The sequence below is a fragment of the Pleuronectes platessa genome, chromosome 1 (assembly GCF_947347685.1).
Source record: "Pleuronectes platessa chromosome 1, fPlePla1.1, whole genome shotgun sequence".
In the NCBI taxonomy this organism is placed as follows: Eukaryota; Metazoa; Chordata; class Actinopteri; order Pleuronectiformes; family Pleuronectidae; genus Pleuronectes; species Pleuronectes platessa.
Window position 1 is genome coordinate 33,420,457 of NC_070626.1, and position 26,105 is coordinate 33,446,561.

Here is a 26,105-nt window from a genome sequence, read left to right on the forward strand (position 1 = left end):
GGACTGTGATGTCAGAGCCCAACAGCCCGGGCGAGAGCCGGCGTGGCGCTCCCAGATTCTTCGTGGGCTGCGAGGACGATGAGAGCGAGGCCCTGGAGGACAGCATGAGGACAGACATGGACCTGTATGAGGACGACGAAGACACAGACTCGGTGGGAGACCTTTGTCAAACTTCATGTCCTCTGTTATTCTTCTCTGTGTAGCTATGGGTGCTAGCAGGAAGAGCTTCTGGTATAAACTCATTCATAACATTTCAGATGAGTCACCAGCAGAGGTCCAGTTAACATTGTGCATCATGATGACAATAAACAAGATGGTTCCAGTTGATTGAGTCCAGTTCACCCTGTAACTGGGTTACAAAGAGAAACAAGGTTAATGTGTTTACATGCAGCAGGTCCGAGATCAGATTCCTTATCTACAATCAACATTATTGTGTTGGTTTCACTTATATATATATATATATATATATGTGTGTGTGTTATAATAGATTTAAATATATGGGTGGATCTCTGCAGGTGGTCACCTCGGTGGTGTTAAGACAGTTCAAATACTATTCAAAAATAAATATCAGTGTCTTCTTATTATTTATGAAAATCTGATTGTAATAATCCAACATCTTTATAATCATCATAATGCAATTTGATAAACGGGTATTTGGCTCTTCACATCTCCTAGTTGAGTTATCTTCTTCATAAATGTAGCACTACCGCCACCTAGTGGTTTAAGAACTCAGAAACATCCTAAAGAATCCGTTCGTTCTTGGTCATCAGGACCAATCAGGTTCTCAGGTTTCTTGTTTAACTCTTCTGTGATAACTGTAAATCTAGTTTCAACATTAGATAGAACACAGTGATGCTGCCACCCTGGTTTGCTAGTGCATGAGTCCTCTCAGAGTCAAACTTTACTGTCTGTGTCTCTCAGAAAAGACAGAAGGGACCAAGCTGCCCTCGTCCTTCTTCCACCTGCAGACAGATCTTTAACGTGTCTCCTTCCCCCCCCCCCTCCTTAGCCTCCGGAGCAACAGATCGAGGTGGGGATCTGCTGCATGATGAAGAAGTCCAAGTCCAAGCCCATGACCCAGATCCTGGAGAGGCTGTGCAGGTTCGAGTACATCACTGTGGTCATCTTCCCAGAGGACGTGATCCTCAACGAGTCCGTGGACAAGTGGCCTCTGTGCGACTGCCTCATCTCCTTCCACTCTAAAGGTACCAGGCTCTCAGGCACTGAGACAGACAAACCATATCTAATAAAATCAAAGAAATGCATTGATCTTAGTCGTCAAACTGAATATCCTGTGTAAACAGGTTCATATCAGAGACTTTCATTTTACACAATAAACCATGCAGAGATGTATTTATATTTATACTATACATAGACATTTTGTTTATTTTCTACAGTTCTATATATGTGGTTATAATTGTGTTTTTATTTTATAGTTACTTTTATCAAAGTTTATGATTAAACTGTAAAATATCGAATCTCAATTACATTACTTTTCTCACAAGGATTTGATAATGACATCTTAGGAATCACAGACAATCTTTTTTAATGTATATGCATTTTGTCCAATATATCAGTAAAGTTTTTACATATAAAATTCATAGTTCAGATGATTTACCTGATTACATTCACACCTCGTGTTCTGATCGTGCTCAAACTACTGAGAGCTCGTCTGTCGTTCTTCAGAGGAACTTCATCCAGAAACACAGTCTGTACTTTCATGTGGGAACCTCCATCTGATCCCAGTATGATTCTCAAAACTCAAGTGTCAATGAGTTGATTCCAGATGTTGGTTGTTATGTTTAACCTCATTTAATTATGACATGTGATGTGGACCAGGCTTCCCACTGGACAAGGCCGTGAGCTACGCCAAACTTAGAAATCCTCTGCTCATCAACGACCTGAACATGCAGTACTACATTCAGGACAGGTAATCTGACCTCCTGACTTCATATACCATAAATGACTCATGACAGGAGAGGGGAGGCATGTTGTGGTTTTCATATGTTTATTATTTGACATGTGCTCAACAGGAGGGAGGTGTATCGCATCCTGCAGGAGGAAGGGATCGACCTGCCACGCTATGCCGTGCTGAACCGTGACCCAGATAAACCAGATGGTCAGTCTGCTAATGATAATACATAAATCCTTCTCATCCATGTATCTTTGTACATTCTTCTACCTCCTCGACGTAAGGTTTCAGCCCTGCAGCCAGTCGCCTCCTGAGGCCTTCAGTTTAACACTGCATTGGTTTATTTAAGCTTGTGGACAAATATAGTATAAAATGTGAGGCAGGGACAAGTGTCCCCTCCTGACGTGCTGTGCAGTGATGGGTTAGACCAGGGTTAGGGTTAGGACCCGCGGGCCGGACCCGGCCCGACTGTACGTCACAGCTGACCCACGGCTGATAAGGGGAGAATACATTTTATATTTAATCTTTTTAATTTTCGGTGGAATCCGTCAGTTGGTCTGTTGCTGCTGCCTCAGCTGCAGCATCACAGTAGTACTGATCGAGATGTTGGTACTAGCTAAGTTCACTGTGTTGAATAAGTACTGAGATGTCCTGAGGGTCAGTGAACAGGTCGGGGTGGGACATGTGACAGTTCTTGACCAATGACTGTGGGGTTGTGTGGGATGACAGGCTCTCATTGGCTGGTTTGTTGGCGGGTCAGGGGTGAATGAGGAGGTGGAGGGAGAAGACGAGTGTTGATGTTAGGACTGAAGAGACGAGGCAGGGACATCTGAATGATGTCATGAAAAGAGCCTCTGTCCAGAAACTGTCCCCGACGTGGACAAGCTGGTGAAAGATAAAAGATGTCTGGCTTCGACCAGTAGCTGCAGGAGGCTGCTGTCCCCAGTGATCCAGTGTGATACAGGTGGGAGGGGGTCAAAGGGTGGACTGGTGATGACTGGCAGAGTGAACGTTTCTCATCTGTTGTTGAGACAATTAATGTTTTTAGATCGCTCATATTTGGCTATTTTTTAAAGAAACTCTTTGTATTACTGATTCCTACTGGATATTTATTTATATTTATATTTTATATTTATATTTTATTGGATATTTATTTAACATGATTGTTGACTTTATTCTGGCACTGACTCTGTGGCCTACTTGGCCTGGCCGTCTTTTAATTGGCCTAAGTATGTTTTCATGTGCAAGCCTTCCATAAATATAATAAAAGTAATTAACAGTTAACACTTGTGTTATTTATAGGATATGTGTTTTGTTGGCACCTAGTCTATTTTGTTGCATTTCTAATTTATAAACGTAGGTTACTTGCATGGAAAGTGTTATGTTTTTAGAGGGTAACTGTCTCCTGCTCTAGGCTGTGTCATTGTAGGCCTCATTGTGAGGCTGTGTAATTGGTGCCAATGCAGTTTCTTAATGATGTGTAGGCCTTCATGAATAATTTCAAATAGCTTACCTCTCCATGTGTTGAGTCAGTGTTTGGCCTTTTCAGTCCGAAAGTGTAATCCTGCCCCTGAGGTCTCACTTGAGACCTCAGGGGTCTGTCCTCCCTGGGTTGGACATTGAACTGCTGTTGTTACACAGTGACATGGAGCGAGTCCCTGGACTCATGAACCATCAGATGTTTAATGTCTCTTCACTTGGCTGAGAGTGCAGAGCTGCTTCAGCGGCCTGAGCAGTAAACACTCCAGCGTCATCTGTATAAATGATCCTTGGAAGTGGAAAGGGGCTTCCTGGTAAACCCATCCTCTACTTGTGTCTCAGAATGCAACCTGGTGGAAGGAGAGGACCACGTGGAGGTGAACGGAGAGATCTTCCAGAAGCCTTTCGTTGAGAAGCCCGTCTGTGCCGAGGACCACAACGTCTACATCTACTACCCCACGTCTGCTGGTGGTGGCAGCCAGCGTCTCTTCAGAAAGGTGGTTTTCTCATCCAGTGCACGTTAGCATGAAACTTAGTTCTGTCAGTGTTTCCTTAATAACCCCTCTCAGTGCTCATTGTGTTCATGTATAGCTGTAAATCACAGGGCTGCACAATCAGCTGCATCTCAACAAGTCTCCTTTCTCCCTCAAACCATGTGTCTGTACCTCGTGTGTTGTGTTGACACCTAAATGAATCCAGAAGATGGAAGGTGGTGAGTACCAGTCCCAGAGAAATGGTTCTGTGCTGTTTCAGATTTAGACCAGACGACAAAGGTCAAATCCACGTCCACCACAAGATGGTATTCCACAGTAGAAGCACCAAAGGACGACATCACAAGTTTATATAATCATCTTGCACATCTCTGCCCTGTTTTACATAGGAATCATTTTGTTGTTGTTAATCATATAATATATATTTTAGTTCCAGTTCATGGATTTTGCCTCAAGAACCTTTGACCTGTATTTATTTCTATACTTCTATCTGCTGTGTGTGTGTCTGCTCATAAAAGGTGTCGATGTGTCAACAGGCACAACTGCAGCGTTTCTTCTCTTCAGCAGTAAAATGCATGTATTCAAATTAGATTATGGATTATGTGGCACTGCACCACTTCATATCTTCTGTTTTAATGGTACCTGAGTCTATTGCTGTGCCAGAGAAAGAACATTACAATAAACAGACGCAGCTTAGATTCCGAGTGATGTGGTTTTCTCTCCCTGTGACGTGTGCAGATTGGGAGTCGGAGCAGCGTGTACTCACCGGAGAGCTGTGTGAGGAAGACGGGCTCGTACATCTATGAAGAGTTCATGCCAACAGATGGAACTGACGTCAAGGTGGAGTGTGGATTATTGTCAATCTGTTGAAGTGTCTGAGATGGAATATGAGACTTGAAGTGGTTGGTTCACACATGTTGTGTAACTTCCTGTTGGGGACAAACTCTTAAGCGTATGTAGATGTGTGTTCAGAACCATGCGTCACACTGAAGACACAAAGTGTCCTCAACACAAATATACCCACTGTAATGTCTCCAGGTTGAAAAGCGTAGTTCTAAATGTCTCATGGTCATTTTGAGCCGTGGCACATTCATCATTTGAGTCAGATCAACCTTTAAATGAGAATAATTCAATGATGTCTGTGATGATGAGTCTTTCCTGCGACCTCAGGTTTACACAGTGGGACCGGACTACGCTCATGCTGAGGCCCGGAAGTCTCCGGCTCTGGACGGGAAGGTGGAGCGAGACAGCGAAGGCAAGGAGGTGCGCTACCCCGTCATGCTCTCAGCCATGGAGAAACTGGTGGCCCGCAAGGTCTGCCTGGCGTTTAAGGTGAGACGGACACGGTGGTGATGTGGTCTGGTTTGTCCCAGGCTTCAATCTGAACGAAACGTGTCCTCTCGTCCCCGCAGCAAACGGTCTGTGGCTTCGACCTCCTCAGAGCCAACGGACACTCGTATGTGTGCGACGTCAACGGCTTCAGTTTCGTGAAGAACTCCATGAAGTACTATGACGACTGTGCCAAGATCCTGGGGTACCAGCTCTACTCTACTTTCTGCATTAGAACGTTTTCTCTTGACTTCACTCAGGTTTGATTTAATCTGTGTCTTCGTTGCGCTCCAGGAACATTGTGATGCGTGAGCTGGCTCCTCAGTTTCAGATCCCCTGGTCCATCCCGACTGAGGCCGAGGACATCCCCATCGTCCCCACCACTTCAGGGACCATGTGAGTCATCATGGTGGAGAGGCTTCTACTGGAGGTGTCACCAGCATATTTCAACTTAATGTAGTCGGCTCGTAACCATCCTCATGTTCTTCTTAATTAGAATTTGCTTTAATGAGCTGAGCAGCTCACCCTGTCAGAGTGGAGACATCACAGAAGGACTGATGGTGTTCATCACTACCTGGACGTGAAGGTACCTGAGACCTTCACGTCCAGTTCACCCTCAGTTCCTTATGAGTGTAAACTGACTTTATCGTTTTCAAGGTCTCAAAGTTTCAGACCCAACAACTTCTGGGATTTTCTTTTATTTGATGATTGAGAGTAACTTCTGTACATTTCAGGTGATTGAATCATAAATAAATAAGATATTCATCCAATAACTACCACTCAAATATTCTTATATTTACTTTATTAAAATATTCCAATCTGTTAACATCACCTTATAAACAATCACATACATCTTTGTCAATGTTTTTTGTTTTGATAAAGTTTTTCTTTGTACTCCTCAGGATGGAGCTGCGCTGTGTCATCGCCATCATCCGACACGGAGACAGGACGCCTAAACAGAAGATGAAGATGGAAGTCCGTAACCCCATGTAGGTACCTCTGGGTTTCACCTTCTTCTGCTGGGACGGATCAGAACCTTTTGATGGTTGAACTTTCCTTTGATTCTTCCAAGGTTCTTCGATCTGTTTGATAAATATGGAGGCTACAAGACGGGGAAACTGAAGCTGAAGAAACCCAAACAACTGCAGGTACCTAAGTCCAAGAAGGAACCGTTGTAACACAAACTGAGTGTGTGGTTTGTGAACATGTGTAACGTGTCTGCACTCTGAACGTCCACAGGAGGTGCTGGACATCACACGGCAGCTGCTAGCAGAACTAGGACAACACACTGACTGTGAGATAGAGGAGAAGAAGTCCAAACTGGAGCAGCTGAAGACTGTTCTGGAAATGTAAGTAAACTGGGTCATTGTATTAACAGTTAGTCCCAAACTCTCAGCCAGCTTCTTTCAAACCACTGAGTCCAGAGGAAATGAAGGCGTGAAGGATTGTTGGTCTGTGTGAGATATAAGATTTAACTGTGGCTTCTTAGATAAAAACAACATGGTTCACAACCTTAGTTAGTTAGTTAGTTCACTCGTTATCTCCTCCCCACTAAGTCTGAGGGGGCTGAAGTGTTGAGACCTCAGAACCCTTCTGGAGTTTCAGGGTCAAAGTGTTGCAGCCACATTAAACACAATAGAAGTAACTGGTGAGAACAGAAAACACACAACCTCCTCCTGCTGCTGTGGTGTCATCCCAGTGTCCACCAGCTGTTTCTACATGAGTAAAACTACATGTTAGAAATCAGCTGACACAGGAACATTACAACCATGTTTATTCATAACCTGCTTTGAATGATCCCAGACGTGTTTTATTGTCTCCATCAAGGTACGGTCACTTCTCTGGCATCAACAGAAAAGTGCAGTTAACGTACCTGCCACACGGGCAGCCCAAGACCTCCAGTGAGGAGGAAGGTAGGGAAACACACCTTCTCAGCTTCATGTTGAGGGGAAGTGACTCTGCAGCTTCGTCTGGTTTGTTTTGCAGACACGCGTAAGGAAGCTCCGTCTCTGCTGCTGGTGCTGAAGTGGGGGGGGGAGCTGACTCCTGCTGGACGAGTTCAGGCCGAGGAGCTGGGAAGAGCCTTCCGCTGCATGTACCCCGGAGGTCAAGGTCAGACTGAGCTCCTCCTTCACAGCACTGCACCAGCAACTCTGGGATTCTGTCATAGTCATTTATCACATTTTTTATTTAAAGATTAAATGTCTGAGCGCCCAGTTTGTAATAGAAAACCATCTCATGGGTCTTCAGGCCTCAGGCCTCAGGTCTCAGGTCTCAGGTCTCAGGTCTCAGGTCTCAGGCCTTAGGTCTCAGGCCTCAGGTCTCAGGTCTCAGGTCTCAGGTCTCAGGTCTCAGGCCTCAGGTCTCAGGCCTCAGGTCTCCAGTCTTAGGAAGTCTCAGGCTTCATCTGTGTTGATTCTGTGATGTTGCTGGTTCTGTGTTCTCGTAGGAGACTACGCTGGATTTCCCGGCTGCGGGTTGCTGCGTCTGCACAGCACCTACAGACATGACCTGAAGATCTACGCCTCCGATGAAGGACGCGTGCAGATGACGGCCGCAGCTTTCGCTAAGGTGTGCAGTGTCACAGGATCATAACAGAAAGGAGCTATTCAAGGAAATCTCTCAATCTTTTTGAATTTTCCATTAAAATTAACAAATGGATATTTGTTTAGACTGAGAAGCCAGAGAAAGAGAAGAGTGACATAAACAGAAATATCAGCAGAGGAAATGAAGTGTGAAGAGAAGGAAAGCAGCTTCTCCAAGATGACTCACATGTTGGTGTGTAACAACTGTGTAGAGATTAAAGTACACTGTGTGTGTCTGTGTGTGTCTGTGTCTGTGTGTGTGTGTGTGTGTGTGTGTGTGTGTGTGTGTGTGTGTGTGTGTGTGTGTGTGTGTGTGTGTGTGTGTGTGTGTGTGTGTGTGTGTGTGTGTGTGTGTGTGTGTGTGTGTGTGTGTGTCTGTGTGTGTGTCTGTGTGTGTGTGTGTGTGTGTGTGTGTCTGTGTCTGTGTGTGTGTGTGTGTGTGTGTGTGTGTGTGTGTGTAGGGTTTGCTGGCGCTGGAGGGGGAGCTGACCCCCATCCTGGTGCAGATGGTGAAGAGCGCCAACATGAACGGGCTGCTGGACAACGACAGCGACTCGCTGAGCAGCTGCCAGCACCGGGTCAAGGCCCGGCTCCACGACATTCTCCAGAAGGACCGGGTCTTCATCGATGAAGACTACGATCGGGTGATTAGTGAACACGTTGACCAATGAGCAGCAGCTTCTCAGACACAGGAAGGACTCCACGTGATCAGGAGTCGCTCTGACCCCGGCCGACCCCCAGGCAGCGTGTGGATGACTCTGAAAGTCGTGTTGTCTGAATTTTACAATAACAGCCATTAATGCAAAGGTCTCAGAGAATTGCAGAAGAGATAAGTTTGATTTCACAGCTTAGTTAATGTTTTCTTACTTCTCTGTAGCTTCACTTCCTGAATGTGTCCCACAGTGGAGTTGGACTTTGAGGCTGATGTGTAGAGACACGTTGAACACGTTGAACCTGGGACCTACTTGTCTGTTGATCGTATGTCTGTGATTCTTCAGGAGATTACCAACCTGTCCTGGTGGAAGCAGAGAGGATCTTATATATGATATATAACTGTGTTAGAGGTTAATCATATTTCCTCGTGTTACTTACACAGATCTGTCTGACGGTGTTCATGTGTTCTTATTTGTCTAAGAGCTGAGTCATTGTTCTCTTTCCTGTTGCACGACAGCTGGCACCGAACTGCAGCGCCTCTTTGGTGAACTCGATGAAGATCGTCCAGAACCCGGTGTTCACATGTGACCAGGTCTACGCCCTGATTCAGAATCTCACTTCTCAGATCCGCAAAAGAATGGAGGACCCCAAGTCCGCCGGTGAGTGAAGTCCTCTGGAGGTCGAGGTGTGAGGCTCTGAAACAGTTTAGTTGATCTGAATATTTGAGCACGAGCAGCATCAAATCCTTCTTCACCTCCTCAGACCTGCAGCTGTACCACAGTGAGACACTGGAGCTGATGCTGCAGCGCTGGTCCAAACTCGAGAGAGACTTCCGCATGAAGAACGGCCGCTACGACATCAGTAAAATCCCAGATATCTATGACTGTGTGAAGTATGACGTGATCCACAACGCCACCCTGGGCCTGGAGGACACGCTGGAGCTGTTCCGACTGTCCCGGGCTTTGGCCGACATCGTCATCCCACAGGTGAGAGCGGAGGACGGAGAGGACACGTGTCTCCACTGGACCACAGCACAGAAACAGGCTTGGGAGCTTTTTGAGTCTACGGCCATTTTTGTCTACTTTAATTTTTCTGTAACAATCCGAGATGAGTTTAATGACAAGTCACCACATGTCATAATTTACGTACTTAAATTCTGCATAAAACTCTGAAGATAAATTATATTTCTTTCAAAGTCAGATGCTCCAATAACCACGTTAAGACACTTGAGAAAATAAAAGTGACTGAGTGTTGATACATGTGAAGTTTTTGTTCTTTGATAATTCAGCTCGATCACTGAGTGATAGTGAAACGTGTGGTTGAGGAGAATTGTTCTAGTTTAAGCTTGTCAATCAACGTATGATGTGAATCAAAGTATTTTCAGAGATATTACCAGTTGTGCATTTTCCATTCATTTTCTTGTATTTTCTTCTTTTAGGAATATGGCATAAATAAAGGGGAGAAATTGGACATAGCGTACGCCTACTGCCTCCCACTGGTCAGGAAGATCCTGCTGGACCTGCAGAGGACCCACGAGGACGAGTCTGTCAACAAACTACATCCTCTGTGAGTCTGAAGAGTCCAGTACATTTACTACAGGTACCAGAGGTGCAGTAAACCACTCACTCAGCAGTAGTAGTGGTCCAGTAACATCTGGAGCAGCTCTACAGTTTGATTTCCCTGTTTGAAGAAGAGAGCGGTCTCTGGATGTGAGAACATGAGATGTTCCTGCTGGAGGCGTCTCAGACCAGCAGCTGGTCTTCAACCTGAGGTCACTCACACTGCTCCCCCCCCCCCCCGTTTGTTGTCCTGGCTCCTGAACGGTGGAACCAGCTCCACATGGACTTCAGGACACAAAGTCCACACATCCTCCTCCAGACTGAAGACACATCTCTTCAGACCGCACCTCGGTCAAGAAGATGATGTTTCTAGAGCAGCAGGAACCGTGTGTCTCTGGATCCAAGCTTCAGCTAAATGAAAGTGTGACCTGAGTGTCCTGTGTGCAGGTACTCTCGAGGAGTGATGTCCCCTGGACGCCACGTCAGGACACGTCTGTACTTCACCAGTGAAAGTCACGTCCACTCTCTGCTCAGCATCCTCCGCTACGGTGGCCTGCTGGATGTAAGTAGCTGAAGGTCCTGTTTAGAGGGGGGGGGGGGGGGGTGCTCTGAGGAGGGGGAGGCTGACTTTCTCTTCTCTCTCTCTCTCTCTCTCTCTCTCTCTCTCTCCCTCTCTACCGCCCCCTGTCTGTCAGGAGGAGAAGGACCAGCAGTGGAAGCGTGCCATGGATTACCTCAGTGCTGTGTCTGAACTCAACTATATGACCCAGTTAGTCATCATGTTGTATGAGGACAACAATAAGGTAGTTGTGTAACCACATGTGGTTCATGCTTTGTATCATCCCATTAGAACATGATCATTTGTCTCATTAGGTACACACTAGTATTTATAGAAGTTTATATATTTGAATAAGCAATCATAATTAACATCACATCATGTGATTTAGTGAAATGTGTCAGTCAAGAATCCTATCACGTTTCCACATGTTATTATCTCATGGACACAAATTAATAATTCGTTGTTGTGACTTATTTCTTTTCAAAATGTCACCGGGTGGCTCCGTGGATTAAGGAGAATTAGTTTATTATTTATTTATGTGTTCTGTGGCTCTGGGTTCAGGACCTGACCTCTGAGGAGCGGTTCCACGTGGAGCTCCACTTCAGCCCGGGGGTGAAGGGCGTGGAGGAGGAGGAGAACGCTCCCACCGGCTTCGGCTTCAGGCCCGCTTCTGCAGAGGTAGCCCGGCAGGTAGATCCAACATTCTGTCTGCACCACAGATCTGCAGAGAGCAGCATGTGTATTCTCTGTCTCTCCGCTCACTCAGAACGGCCAGAAGCAGCCGGACCCCGGCAGCCTGGAGGACCTGACCCGGGACGAGACGGACCGAGCTGTCCCGCTGTCCGAGCCCATCGCCATTCAGAGGAAGTCCCCGCTCATAAGGAACCACAAGACCGGATCCATGGAGGTGAGGTCCAGAGACCGCTGTCCATCATGAGACCTGCATTAACACACTGTTAATAAAGATGGACGCCATGACGGCTCCCACAGGTGAAGCCAGGTCATCTGGATCGCCCCCTGGTGGCCCGGTGCAGCAAAGGTCATAAACCTCCTCTTAGCAGATGTGACAAGTGTTGATGTTTCTGATCCTTTTGGTTTTAATTAATAATTTGATGATGTAAAAATGGGCTGAGGCGTCATGATGACAGCTGAGACCGACTCACGATTGGTTCAGCACAATTGTGGGCGGGGCTTCGATACCACAGCTTTACTCCACGATCAGTACTGCACCGACTCAGACTGCAAATGATATCACCTGTGAATTTGACCTCTTGTTCTAAGTATTATTTGACTCTGTAAACCAGCAGCACAGACTGGTGCTTCCCTGATGACCTGTGTGTGTGTGTGTGTTCCTCCAGGTCCTGTCGGAAACATCCTCCTCCAAAGTGGGCAGCTACCGGCTCTTCTCCTTCTGCTCGCGTCAGTCGCCCGAGATGAAACAAAGTGGACTAGGTAGGATCACAGGGCCTGTTGGCACCTGTGTGTGTAGATGACAGTGTGCGATGTGTGCAGTTTGTGGAGACGACAGGATCGCACAATCCAGGGAAACACAACACTCTTTCCCCACATGAAGATTTGAATGTGGTGCGTTCACTTATCATTTGAAGAAAACTAGTTTCAGAGTACAATAGGAATTGAGTAACATTTTATTAATGTGATTTAAATCATGAGAATCAAGGACATTGCTCTCAACACATCAAACATCTTTTCTTCTGTAACTGGGATGAAAACCCTCAGTAGATATTTGTGTCGCTGTTCAGAGGCTGAAGCTTTGCACTGGACTCAGAATCAAAGTGTTGAGCTTTACTCAGGTCACAGATTAACACTTCTCTCCATCCTCCCTGCTCCACCTGATGGAACCACTCAGGCTCTGAACTCTGAGGCTGTTGAAAGAAAAATCCGCCCCAGGCTTCACTTCTGTGTCACTTTGTTGTCGTGAGATCAGAACCTCACAGACCTCGGCCGAGGCTGATCCCTGAACTGCATCTACATGTACTGAGATCAGAAACATCTGGATCTGCACCAAATTTCACCTTTTCATAGATCAATTGATAACACTCTAAATATGTCTGAATTTATTTCATAAACATCTCTGCATCATTTCTTAAGATATTCACAAAATGTCTAAAAATCCAACAATGTTAAAGAAAGTTGATTCTATCCAGATTGATTCAAATGCACGAGTTCTTCTTCTCTGGCTCCTCCTCCAAACTTTAGTCGTTTTTGTGTTACTGCTGACCGACAAACTGCAGTTGATACACAACCTCCTGGCCATCAACATCAAAATTACAGTCCAATAGGGCTAACCCTAACCCTAACCCTTAATCTTGAATCAGCGGTTTCCATTGAGGTGCCATTCTTGAAGAAAGTCTCCTGGACTGACAGTGTCCTCTGGACGAGATGTCCTCTGGACGAGATGTCCTCTTTCTCTGCTTCTCTTCTTTTCTCTGTTTGGACAAAGTGACGTTGAAGCCAGAGGCCGGTGGAGGTGGAGACGTGTTGGAAGTGTTTCGGGTGGATTTTTCCTTTGAGCCTCGTATCCTGACCTTTGACCTTTGATTGACCTTAAAACCTGTGAAGCAGATGTTTCTATGAGTTGCATGGTCTCTTTGTCTCTCTGTCCCTGTGTCTTTCTTCTTCTGTCTCTTTCTCTGGCCAGTTGTTTTGAGTAACAGCATGTTAATGTAGCAGTGACTAATCCCGCCCCCCCGCCCCCTCGCAGGCTCTCAGTGCGCCGGCCTCTTCAGCACCACCGTCCTAGGTGGGTCCTCTAGCGCCCCTAACCTGCAGGACTACGCACGTGCACACCGCAAAAAATTCTCCAGCGGCAGTCTGTCCTACAAAGACGGTACGTGTTCGAGACATGCTCCTTCACAAACCTGCACAGGCCAACAGCTGATCCGTGTCCTAGACATGTTCTCCTGATGTCACAGATCTGTAGTAGTTCCTGAGCAAAGTGCTGTGAGGGAACGAGGAACACATGAAGTAGAAATGTGCAGATATGTTTAGTAGAGCCTGAGCGAGTATCATAACCTTTATTTCACAGAATAAACAATAACGATGTGATTTCATGTTTATACTTTATCTAAGTGTCTATTTTCTTAATTCAAGTTCCATATAATTAGTTATATTTCTGTTTTCTTTTGTTTTACAGTTATTTATCATAAAGTTTGTGGTTAAATGGTAAAATATTAAACTTCAGTTACATTTCTTTGATAACATCTTAAGAATCATCGCCAAATTTGAGATAATGTATAAATCTATTAATCTGTTGGCCCCTGAACTCTGTCGGGCTCTCGTATGAGAAGCTGTCGATCACAGTAGCAGAGGCAGTAGAACTGATAAGTATCACTTATTAAAACTATAGTATTTTATAGTCTTTAAATCTGAACTCGGTTTTGAAATATGTTGTGTATTTTTAGTATATTCCTTCTCCCAACCCACTGGTTCCCATCGGCTCCTCCACTCTGAGCTCACGTTGTGTTTCCTGTAGCGTCCTGGTCACATGGTGCCTCTGCCCAATCAAAACAGGGCTAACTGCAGGGTTGTCAGTCTGGAGGTTTTTCAGTTGTTTTTTGGAGAGTTTAATAGTTGTTTGATTTATTTTTATTGAAAAGCATGAATGAATCTGCAGTTCATCAGTTTGTGACCATTCACCAAACCACCATCTGCTCGTGTGTTCTCTTGAATCCATGAGTCTGTTCAGTCGTTCTCTCATCGTCTGCTGCCTCTCAAACATTTGTGATATTCATAGTTTAAATTTTCATTAATCGCTCTTTGTTTCACTTTGATTTGATTTGTTTGGAAACTCCGTCTGTGACTGTGCACGTGAAAAGAAAATCTACCTGATCACATATTGAGTTCCAGGTTAACGACTCATCCAAACGCAGTCAGTGGTTCTGGGCCATGATTGTGTTGCTGAGTGTGAAGTGTGTTGTCATGTGGTCCAGTAGGTGTCAGTGTGGTATCATCCAGACGTGTCCTCCATCTTGTTTCACCTCATTCTCAGAATCAAAGGGAGCTTTGTGTTTCCATGCATCGTGCACGTTGCTCCTCTGAGCTCCGGGCGGCCTCTTGTTTTATATTCTCTTCAGTTCACCAGTTGTTCACCAGTTGTTCACCAGTTGTTCACCAGTTCTCCCATCGATGTCTGTGTGTGCGATCAGGCCGAGCTGTTCCACTCTGCAGCTGGAGTCGTTATTCAGCTGATCACGTTCAGTCCTCAGGAAGAGAAGCAGAGACATCGGAGGGGACATTGTCAGTGTCCACTCTCCAGCTCTAGTGAACACTTTAACACTTTAACACTTTTAACTCTATTAGATCTCAAAGTCACCAGAAGAGGTTTCATCCGTCACACAGCTCCCCCCCCACCTCCACCCACATTAGAACAGAACAGGGGAATAATAAGACATGATTCTACAAGTTGCTGTGGCTCATAGATTTTTTTTTATTTCCTCAGAGTTGTTGTCTATGCCGGCAGTAAAACGATTTTCTGTGTCGTTTGCAAAGTATCCGACTAATGGTACGTCTGCTTCTTTCAAGTACTTTCCACTTCACTCCCTTTGTCTTGCATGTGTTCAGAGTTTTGTTTTGGACCTGTTTTTTCCACTTGGCCTTCCAGCATACCAGGTTTCCATCTGATTGCATCTCTCTGATTTTTGTTGACCCATTGGCTTCGGACTCTCCTAACACCACCTGACATCCTGTGTCTAACCAGGGTTCCCACAGGTCACTGGTGAAATGTCTCTTTGAGACAGAATGTCAGTGACTTCAACTAAGACATGAAATATAACCATCTTCACACAGCTTTATAATAACAAGGAGCAGGACTAGATATCTCAAGGGAATTATTTCAATTCTAAAGTCTTACGTCTTCACGTGGTGTCTTTTCCCTCCTGGATGATTAATGAATATAATTAAATAACCTCATCCAGCCTTTATACAGTAGATCATAGTCAGATTTACTCCATCACTCTTGCTCTTTTCCATTTCACACTTACATTGCCTTTGTATTCTATTTGTTCCATCCCATAATATTTTAAACAGTATTTAAAGTGTCTCAGTGTGAATGTCTCCTGCAGTCGTCCCGGTGAGGACACTCTGCTCCTGGTTCACAGAGGCTCTCTGCTCTGCCCTGATTGGTCATGTGACAGATGAGTGATTAGAGACGCCCAGTCTCCGCCCCTGGGATGTAACCTCTGACAGACAGCTGTGTGTGTTTACACTGTTTACAATATTGTGTAGATAAAATGAAAAGTTCACCAAAACCGACTGAACCTCATTTTCCTGTTGTAAACTCAACAGGTGCCTCAATTAATTTGATTCAAATCAAAGCAGCTAAACACGACAGGTCCCATATTCTGTCAACTCCACCAAACAAACAACCACGTGTTGAAGAGCCAACTCAGGACTCTGAACTACACTGAAGTGTCGGCACGTAGATATTCTCACGGATGATTTTAATATAGAAGAACTTATTCTTTTGTTCTATTGTTTAACCCTCTAATGGACATAATGTGGTTCAAACCCTCAGATCATTGTGTAGAAAGAGGCTGGTGGTCGTCTCTGTTCTGAATCACTTGATTCAAACCTCTGGGGACAGAGTGAGATCCAGATGTAGTAGAATCCTGGTTCTAGTTTGTTTACCTGTTCTTCTTCTGTTCAGTGTCCTACAGAACAGGGATCTATTGGGACTTTAACCTTTGTGAAGTGGACTCAACTTGTGTGTGGCAGTTTACAGAATCCGTAAACAGTTTTTTATTGTTGTAGATAATATTTAAATCTCATAAAGACACAGAACCAGTGAAATCAGGATCAGGAGATTTAACAGATTTGAAATGAAGCTCACCCTCACGTCTTCCTGGGACCACTACACGATGATGCTTCAGAACTTTGAAAACATGAAAACATTCTATCATGATCCATGATCACTAATGAGCTCATGTTTATAAGTTTGGAGACGAGAAGCAGCCGAGTGTGATGTTTCATCACTGATCTGAGGAAAGTGACTCAGTCGTGTCTTTATTAGATTCTAATTATTAAAAACCTCGTTCTGCTTCTACGCGCTCACGTTTAGTCCCTGTGACCAGAAGCTGCATGATTTTTGTATTTAACAACCAATGTTTATTACAAGTCTCATTTAGGATTCATAACAATAAGCAGATGCTTCCTGTTTCCCACTCGACTGAGCCTCAGGTGGGAACCTGGTTACACCTCCTGTGTTTATTGTTGATAGTTTAACCCTTCTCCGGTTTCCTCTGACCAGCCTCCTGATCAATGAGTCGAACTGGACCTTAGAGCTGGGCGATAGAACCATAGCTATAATTATCACAATATCACTTTTCCTCGATGGCGACATCAGACCTGAAGGACAGAACTCATCCCGTCCACGTCAAACCCTAACGCGGTGTTTTAACTTCTCTGCTGCAGAAGAAGCGACTCCCCGTTTATCCAGGAACATAAATATGAATCAGCAGGTTTTTATAAGATCGGTTCTAAGTGTGATGATCAGAAAACATCAGAGGAGCAGAGTCACATGTTGACCAGCGGAGAAATGAGCCTCGGAGCAGTGGCGCTGATTTGATATATATATATAGATATATACATATAAAACATGATAGGATTTCTTTCCATATCGCCCAGCCCTACTGGATTTCTTTGTTCTAGTCCAGGAGCTGGGTCTGTGGACGATGGGATCAATCTGTGTTCATCTCCTCATCGATCTGTTTGAACTCATAAACACACTCATGGTGTTTGATGTCTTCAGTGCACAGATGTGTTTGTTCAGTGTTTTCAACATTTCAAAATTCTCAAATGTTAATTATGAAGAGTTGTTTGTGGCTGTGAGTGAAAGTTTCTGTCGGTCTGGATTTGATAACTGCTCTGTTGGAGCTTCTGTCTGGTTGGTTCTGGTTTCATCTCCTGTTATCACTGAAAACCTTTATAACACAACAGAGGAATGAATTGCTGAAAACACACACATCACATGTCGTCTTTAAAACCATACATTTAGCTCTCTCTCTCACACACACACACACACACACACACACACACACACACACACACACACACACACACACACACACCACGGCTGTGCTTTTGTGTGACATATATCATTTACCACAGGAACACAAGACGACACGTCCACCATAGCAGTGGCTCCACCTCTGTGGTGCAGTGCGACAGGTAGGACCACTGACTCTGTGTCCAGCTGCTGCTCGGTAGTGGGACAGAGGACGTCCTGGTCCAATCACACAGTTCATGTGGACACCAGATGGATCTATATGCATAAATACCTTCTGTTATGCATATCTGCTGTGTTCCTCTGCTCACTGCTCCCTGAGCCTCACTTGCTCCTCTGTGGTTCTCTTCCTGACCTGGACTTTGAATCGTTTCCTGTTAAAGTCGTTGATGCTGCAGATCAAAGGAACTTGAGGCTTTGATCTGCAGCCGCTTGTTTGAGCTTCAGTGGAGAGTTGGATGCTTTTTATCAGGAAACTGCTTGAGAGGAGTTTGCTGCTTTTTTTTAAATCTTTGGTTGTTTGGCAGCTGAGATAATCTGTTCACACAACCACACACACACACACACACACACACACACTGCACTTCCTCCTCCTCCTCTTTGCTGTTTCTCTTCCTCTCGCTCTCCTCTCTATCATCCTTCGCTCCTCCCCCTCCTCCCTTCTTCTTGGCTCATATCCTATTGTTTCATGTCTTTTGCACTCCTCCTGCTCCTCCTGCTCCTCCTGCTCCTCCTGCTCCTCCTGCTCCTCCTGCTCCTCCACTGCTCTGTCCTTCCTCGCTCTCCCTCTTCTTCCTCAGAGCCCTTTGAGGAGCACCATGTGGCCCAGTTATTGAGGCCTTTCTTCACCGACCCCAGCTTGAGCCGCCACCTCTCTCTGGACGGGGCGCTGGCCCACCACCTCCACCAGTGCTCCTACCACCTCCGCCTCTTCAGAAACTGGCTGATCTCCGGCCAGGAGCCCCTAGAGTACCTCTACGGTCAGCCCCTGGCCCCGCCCCCCCCCGCCTCACGCCCTGTCCCCCGGCTGCTCACGGTTCAGTTGGGGCAGTTCTCTGGTTGACTCGTGCTTTGCTTGGTGTTCTGCATGCTGGTCTGTGTCTGTGGTTCTGCAGATTGTGAGCATCTCTGTGACTCCTCCCCCTCGGCAGCAGCTCCAATAATCTGCAAACACACACATCTCCTCATTCTGTATCTTCTCCTTCAGGACCGTTGATCTTTAAACCTCATGAAATAAAGATGCAACGTATTTCCAATATCATCTGACAGTTAAAAATCTAAATAACGATTTCCCAGAGCCGAAGATGAATCTTCATTATAAGATAATAAGTCCTCTGATAAATAAGATTCAGATCTCAGATCCTCAAATTATTGTTTCAAACGTTGTTTCAGCTTTTTATGGTTAAACACTTTTTTTTAAGTCAAACAAACAAAACTATTTTCTGTTTAGATTTGAGTTCTGTGACATTTTACCAGGACGATGCTTAAAACTATTAAACTAACATCGTTTAAAACAGAATAGAAACAAACTAAAGATTAAATTCCGAGGTTTAGTGAATTTAAAATGTAAAACGTGTTCAGACAGTAAACTCGTCACTTCATGATTTGCACCTTCGTTCACACTGATGGTGAATCTACTGAGCAGTGTCCCCCCCCCCCCCCCCCCCCCCCCCCCGTGTTAATCCACATCATTCAGATGCTTTTCTAACGAGCTTCTGTTGAGTTGGTTTGAACGTCCGTCCTGATCTTAACCAGCATGTGAGTCCTGTCTGTCCTCGTGGAGACAGATGAAGACTGTGAAATAACAAACATGGTCTGTGGAGCTTTTCAATCAGTGAGCCTGTGGTTTGACGCTTTGTGACTAAACGGCTCTGGTGACGTGGTTGTGGACTAACGGGGATGAACCGATGACCTTGAAGCTGCTGGGGGCCGAAGGTCGGACTTCATGGTTTGTGAGGCCTGCTGCCAGATGTTTGGGACATGCAGATGTGTTACTGTTTGATATGGTGTCATGCTGTCTTGGCGTTGAGCATGGTGTTTGCTTTTTGCTGCGTGGAAACAAGCCCTTGAGGCCGGCAGGAGTTGACAGCTGGGGGGGGGGGGGGGGGGGGGGGGCGTGCTGAGGTGTAGTTTCTGGATGGTAGCGGTGCAGTGGTGTTAGCTGAAGTGGTTCTGCCTGCTCCTCTTCCTGAGCGGGGGTGTCACTGAGGGCTGATGTGCCTGCGGGCGTGGTGTCTCCTCTGCCACAGGCTTTGAAGGCTGCTCCATGGTGCCCTCCATCTATCCTCTGGAGACACTGCACAACTCCCTGTCGCTCAAACAGGTGGACGAGTTCCTCACCGGAGTGTGTGAGAGAGCCGGGGACCCGCACACCAGGACCACCAGAGGTGAGAGACCCAGCGGCACATTACCAATTCTAAACATTACAATCCTCCCTGCTTATTGTTCTCTTTGATCCCTGCAGCTCTGTCGGCCATGTTCGATACCCACAACCAGCCGTCAGTGGACTCGTTCATCCCCCAGAGAGTCCTGTCCTCCTCCATCTCCCTCAGGTCCCGCTCGGACAGACCTCCTTGGTGTGAGTATCTCCTGGTTGTCCTTCTTCAGCTGTCTTTCAGACGTCTGTGGATTGTTTATGGCATTAAAGCCGTCCTCGCTGTTTTGTCTCTGTCCCTGCTGTCTGTCCTCCGTGGAACCCGCTGAACCCACAACACTGTTCATGCAAATGAAGTCTTTGTGTCTTCAGTTCTATGTGTTGTGTTGTTCTTCACGTTCTCTCTCGTGTGTTGTTTTGTGTCTGTGCAGACAGCAGCGGTCCGTCCAGCACGGTGTCCAGCGCTGGGCCGTCCTCTCCCACCACAGCTGACACGTCCCCACGCTTCAGCTTCAGTGATAAGATCTCCCTGACCTCTCAGAGCAGCGAGGAAACCCACTCGTCTCAGAACATGGCCTCTCAGCCAGCGCCTCCCGTGGGGGCCCTGGACCCAGCTGGACCTGCAGCGTCTCACCCCGCTGGAGTCCCACTGACTCCAAACAACTCCCCAGAGGACGAGGACGCCACTGGTCTCCAGTCAGATCCTCCTGAGGACGGACCAGCCTCAGTGGAACTATCGGACCCTGACCTGAGGCCGGCCTGCTCTGCTCTAGCTGAGCTGGCTCTGGGTCGGATGGAGGGCTACTGCCTCCCCAGCTCTCTGCCGGTGCTCCTGGAGCTCAGAGAGAGCAGCAGTGAGGCGGGCTCCAGCTCCCAGACGCCTCAGTCCCCTGAGGGCCCGGACGAGTTCTTTGACACCCAGGAGTCCATGGAGTTGTGGATGGACAGTCCAGAGAGCCCCCCCCCGCCGGACACGCCTCTGGAGGCTGGAGCCACTCACCCAGCTGAGCCGTAGAGCGTCTGACCTGGTTTAGTCTGTAGCTTTACTGGCTTCACCATGGTTGTCAATCATTATCCAACCAGCCCCCCCCCCCTCGAGCTTGACCGAGCTGTGCAGCTGTGTTGGACAATCATAAGATGATGTCATATTGTCCGTTGCCTTTCACTGAGCCAATCCCCCGGCTCAGTCCGTCTGTCCCTGTCCGTCTCCTCAAAGCTGCAGTCATCACTCTCTGGCCACTAGGGGGCAGAACAACTGACCCAGTTGTGTCTGTGATTTTGTTTCATCATCCACCCGATGAACGTGGATCCAGAGTTTCCTCTGTTCACCGGCTCGGCGCTAATGTCCGATGTCAGGAAATCGATTTTCCACGTTTCCACATCTGATCAGTTTTTAATTGACCATAAATATATTGATTAATGGAGCTTTGAACTGTCAGCTCTCCAACCTGCAGCAGAGGGACCATGTGTGATGTCACCTCGTGATGATGTCACCTCGTGATGATGTCACCTCATCGTAGACACACAAACACAAACGTTCTACGTGTTTGTTACAGGAAAAAGTGAAAAAACAATGGATGAGTCTTCATCATCAGAACCGGAGTCTTCATCACTAACGTGTGGAGGTTTCAAGTGTGTCTCTCCAGGTCAAAGTGTGTGTGTCTCCAGGTCAAAGTGTGTGCGTCTCCAGGTCAAAGTGTGTGTGTCTCCAGGTCAAAGTGTGTGTGTCTCCAGGTCAAAGTGTGTGTGTCTCTCCAGGTCAAAGTGTGTGCGTCTCCAGGTCAAAGTGTGTGTGTCTCCAGGTCAAAGTGTGTGTGTCTCTCCAGGTCAAAGTGTGTGTGCACTGCTTACTGCCAAAGTCCTTAAGCCTCCAAGATTTAATATAATCAGTAGAGAAAGATGTAGAAGATATTTATTTTGAAACTGCAGCTTGAAGAGAAATATCTGGTATTTTTAATAGCTTCACATTAGATATTTAATATTACCATAGCTAGTGTATATTCTCTGTGAAATCGCCTCATGTGGGGACAAAAGTCTAAAATCCTTTTATCACTGAACAAACAGGAGGTGCATTTTACATTCAGTGCTTTTATTGTGGCGAGCAGTGATGTAGCGGGGGTGGGTTCATGTTACATTGTGATGTTCAGACGTGTAAAACACACAACTGTGAGTCTGACGTGTCTGTGTACAGATTAAAATCATGACACCACACACGTGTCGTTCACTTCAGGCTTTTTGTTCCATGATTTCATAAAGTTCACCTGAAAACACCTCAGAAAGGAAATCACTGATCCTGGTGATGAAAACAAGTGTTTACCAGGTTCTTTGTCCCGACCAACATATTTCAAACTTAATAAATCCTGAGGTTCATGAAGCTCGTGACTTAAAGAGATGGTTCCACTGTGACACGTCTCATCTCCTCCTCTCTCTGATGGAGAACCTCTGAGGACGTCTCATCTCCAGGTTCAGGTTCAGAGCTTCCAGGTGGAGGTGGTGGATCCGACCTGTGGCTCTGGACTCAGGAGATGAAGAAAGGTGTTTCAATGCTCTGCTGTAATGAATCTTCAGATTTTGATAAAGTATCGACAAACATTGATGTAATTGATCTTGTTCCAGAGATTCATGGTTCTCAGAGGATCGACCTCAGTGATCCTCTGACACAAAGTGCACACATCTACCAGATGAATTGGTTCATGTTCCCCAGAGGATGAATGAAATCATTTAGTTCAGGAGCAGATTCATGCTGAACATTCCCATGAGCCTCAGCTGTGAGGAAGTGAAGAAGACGTGTTTCCTCTTCCTGTTGTACAGAAGCTGAAGCATCCTGGACGCGGGGGCGGCCATCTTGTTCTGGAGACGTCATCTGGAGCAGAGCCAATCAGGAGTCAGTGTCATCTGTCAATCATGACGTCTTGTTTTTATATCAAATAACTCATTAAACCAAACTGATCAATGTCCCATCTGCTAACAGGGAGGAGGAGGGGCTTATGACCTATACTGCATCCAGCCACCAGAGGGCGACAGATGCTTCACTCAGGTCGTCCATCTAGTCTTTACTAATAAAGTTATCGTAACTTCTTAAACTAAGATGGTGGAAGTTTCGTAACTCAGTGAAAATCGTTATTATTCTACGATCTCCAGTTTTCATGGTGATGTAATGACACGACGCGACAAGAAGAGGGCGACGTTCTTCAGTAAATGTTTTTATTGGTCATCACACGTTTTTCCCTTTACACAATAAATCACTTTTCTTTTTGACCTTTAGAAGAGGTATTGCACCTAAAACGAGAGATGAGGAGTAATGAAGGAATCACTTCACAGCCCGGCTACATGTGCCTCCTCACACAGCTTCTGAATATACTCTTAAAATAGCAGTTCTATGTAGAGTCTGGAGCGACTACAGGAGAATCAAAGGTTCACATGCACGTACAAGCAGAGCTCACTGGGACCACGGCTCCGAGGCCGGGGCCTTGATTTTTTCTTTCTTTTTCAACAAGATGAAAATGTGTAAATATACGAAGCGTTGTGTAGTAAAAACGGATTAACAGGAAGTTGTCTACAGAGAAAATGTGGTGACGTAAGCGAGTCGCTCTCGTCTGGCAGTTTGACTTCTGATAAGTGTTGATACAATATTCAGCTGTTACACTGGTGCAGCGTTTAACGCACAGACACACATCGACCCTGTTGTCATCAAGAACCCGCTCGGGCCTCTTTCTTCATCGGGCAGGAATCGAACCCTTTCCTCCACATCACACTCTGTTCCATGTTCATCACAAACCCAACATCATCCACACAACCTGGGTCTTCTGCTCTCTCCTCCGAGCCGTGATTGGTTCAGAGCCCCGTCAGATTCTGGCTGTGGGCGGGGCCAGTCGTATGATGCTCAGTAACCAAGGCAACCAGGAGATCAAAGGGTTTCTGCATCTTCACATTCAAATCAGATCGTCTGTTAAAGATCAAACGTGATCTGTTGTTCATGCGTCTGCAGATCAAACATCATACAGAGGAGTAACTGGATCATAAAGCTCTGCTGAGGTTTGTTGTTTGTTCGGTGTTTGGTTTCAAATCCTCGAAATTACTGAAAAATATAAAATCATCCATATCAAATTAAAACACATCTAGAAGTAACATCAATGTAATAAAGTGTTATTAAAACATCCACTGATCTACCAATGAAATTAGAACTGATGATTAACACAGGATGATTGTGGCTACTTAATTTAAAAAGAGAAACTAAAATAGAAAGAGTTTCATGCAGACGTTGTAATCACACGTTTTATCTTAGTAAATCTGAACATCTGGTTTTGCACCCGCTGGTTAATCTTTGTGCTTGTTTGAGTGGCAGCTCCAGGAAAAACACAGCGGCTGAAATTCTGAGTCGGTGCTTTGAAAGTGTCGTTTACACTTGATATGTTAAAGACCTGTGTTCAGCTCCCATCATCAGAGGAAACCAGTTCAAATCAGACTGGTTTCTGAACGTTTCCTCACAACAGGACACAAAGGCACGTGTGGCTGACAGTCCAACCTCTGCACCAATCCAACCAGTCTCTGCACCAATCCAACCAACCTCTGCACCAATCCAACCAGTCTCTGCACCAATCCACCCAACCTCTGCACCAATCAAACCAGTCTCTGCACCAATCCAACCAACCTCTGCACCAATCCACCCAACCTCTGCACCAATCCAACCAGTCTCTGCACCAATCCAACCAGTCTCTGCACCAATCCAACCAGTCTCTGCACCAATCCAACCAGTCTCTGCACCAATCCAACCAGTCTCTGCACCAATCAAACCAGTCTCTGCACCAATCCAACCAGTCTCTTCACCAATCCAACCAGTCTCTGCACCAATCCAACCAGTCTCTGCACCAATCCAACCAGTCTCTGCACCAATCCAACCAGTCTCTGCACCAATCCAACCAGTCTCTGCACCAATCCAACCAGTCTCTTCACCAATCCAACCAGTCTCTGCACCAATCCAACCAGTCTCTGCACTAATCCAACCAGTCTCTGCACCAATCAAACCAGTCTCTGCACCAATCCAACCAGTCTCTGCACCAATCCAACCAGTCTCTTCACCAATCCAACCAGTCTCTGCACCAATCAAACCAGTCTCTGCACTAATCCAACCAGTCTCTGCACCAATCCAACCAGTCTCTGCACCAATCCAACCAGTCTCTGCACCAATCCAACCAGTCTCTGCACCAATCCAACCAGTCTCTGCACCAATCCAACCAGTCTCTGCACCAATCAAACCAGTGTCTGCACCAATCCAACCAGCCACGTCCTCAGCAACAGGAAACCTCACCTCCACATGTGTTGTTACATTCTTCGTCTTTTCACACAGCTTTTGTATAAAGAACTTTTAGACACAACTATGATTGAAAGATAAAAACTTCTCTCTGTCCTCAGCCACGATATGTTAACTGCAAATACACCAAATAAATACACAAACAGAAACAAGTGTAGAGAGAAACGTCTTCATCAAATTCACTGTGAGGAAGAAACCACAGAGAAATCCCTTTGATTTTCACTTTGATTTGTAGAAATGTTATATTGTGAATATGTTTGTTTCTAGTTCCACATCTACTCAAAGACACGACTGAGATCTACTCAAACATTTCCTCTCACGACGTCGGCACGAGGCACAAAGTTCAACAAAGAGAAAACGTGAAGTCGGGTTAGTTATCGGTTTTCTATCGGAGGAACGTCGTGATCATCTTCATGACGTCTGAGATTCAGTGGAAGAACTTTTTGTTGCTTTGTTTCTTGTGCTTCGATTTAAGCCAATTAACATTCGAGCAAATAGGTTGAGACGTGATTTACAGCTTGTTCCACACGTTCCTGCTTTTGACACAAAGACCATTTTGTTAGAACTAATAACAGAAGCCTTTGTTAAGTTAAGTGAAGACAGAACACTATTGTTCCTTCTCACTGTAACGAGGTCCGGATCGTACCAGTGGGAAACGGTGAGAGCCACAACAAGCTTATAAACAAATCAAAATCTAGAAAGTTATCCAGATGTGGTTCTGCTTCGAGCCGATCAGGGACAGATGTCAGATTATAGAAGAGCAATTCAAAACAGATGTACACTGGGGAGGCCGGGGGGGGGGGGGGGGGGGGGGAGGAGGCAGCGGAGATC

The 26,105-nt window shown here is 45.9% G+C and overlaps 1 protein-coding gene across 20 annotated transcripts; it reads left to right on the plus strand.

The window, feature by feature from the left end:
- Positions 1-8: 8 nt before the first annotated feature.
- ppip5k1a (diphosphoinositol pentakisphosphate kinase 1a) lies at positions 9-22,176 on the plus strand. 20 transcript variants are annotated; one of them, XR_008334484.1, is made up of 31 exons: positions 9-152; positions 1,010-1,205; positions 1,840-1,930; positions 2,034-2,119; positions 3,734-3,888; positions 4,621-4,722; positions 5,053-5,214; positions 5,295-5,416; positions 5,506-5,607; positions 6,114-6,200; positions 6,284-6,359; positions 6,451-6,560; positions 7,039-7,124; positions 7,198-7,323; positions 7,661-7,782; positions 8,258-8,440; positions 8,968-9,109; positions 9,213-9,436; positions 9,889-10,016; positions 10,457-10,571; positions 10,705-10,812; positions 11,130-11,258; positions 11,335-11,475; positions 11,927-12,020; positions 13,291-13,416; positions 15,028-15,090; positions 19,839-19,976; positions 20,054-20,167; positions 20,395-21,609; positions 21,654-21,721; positions 21,766-22,176. XR_008334484.1 is itself a non-coding variant. In XM_053417698.1 (31 exons), the coding sequence occupies exons 1-31, from the start codon at positions 9-11 to the stop codon at positions 20,976-20,978; spliced, it is 4,296 nt and encodes a 1,431-aa protein (XP_053273673.1). In that variant the 3' UTR covers positions 20,979-22,176. The 20 variants fall into 20 exon arrangements, 8 of the variants coding, with proteins under 8 accessions (XP_053273673.1, XP_053273407.1, XP_053273631.1 ...); XR_008334331.1 differs by having other exon boundaries at positions 21,654-21,697; positions 21,744-22,176; XR_008334536.1 differs by having other exon boundaries at positions 21,654-21,697; positions 21,790-22,176.
- The last annotated feature ends 3,929 nt before the right edge of the window (positions 22,177-26,105 follow it).

What these genes read in the sequence shown, in the direction of transcription:
- ppip5k1a (XM_053417698.1), top strand. Translation starts at nt 9, where the DNA reads ATGTCAGAGCCCAACAGCCCGGGCGAGAGCCGGCGTGGCGCTCCCAGA. An exon ending in CTGAAGACTGTTCTGGAAAT is followed by an intron (nt 6,561 to 7,038) that starts GTAAGTAAACTG and finishes GTCTCCATCAAG; the next exon opens with GTACGGTCACTTCTCTGGCA. An exon ending in CAGTCTGTCCTACAAAGACG is followed by an intron (nt 13,417 to 15,027) that starts GTACGTGTTCGA and finishes TTATTTCCTCAG; the next exon opens with AGTTGTTGTCTATGCCGGCA.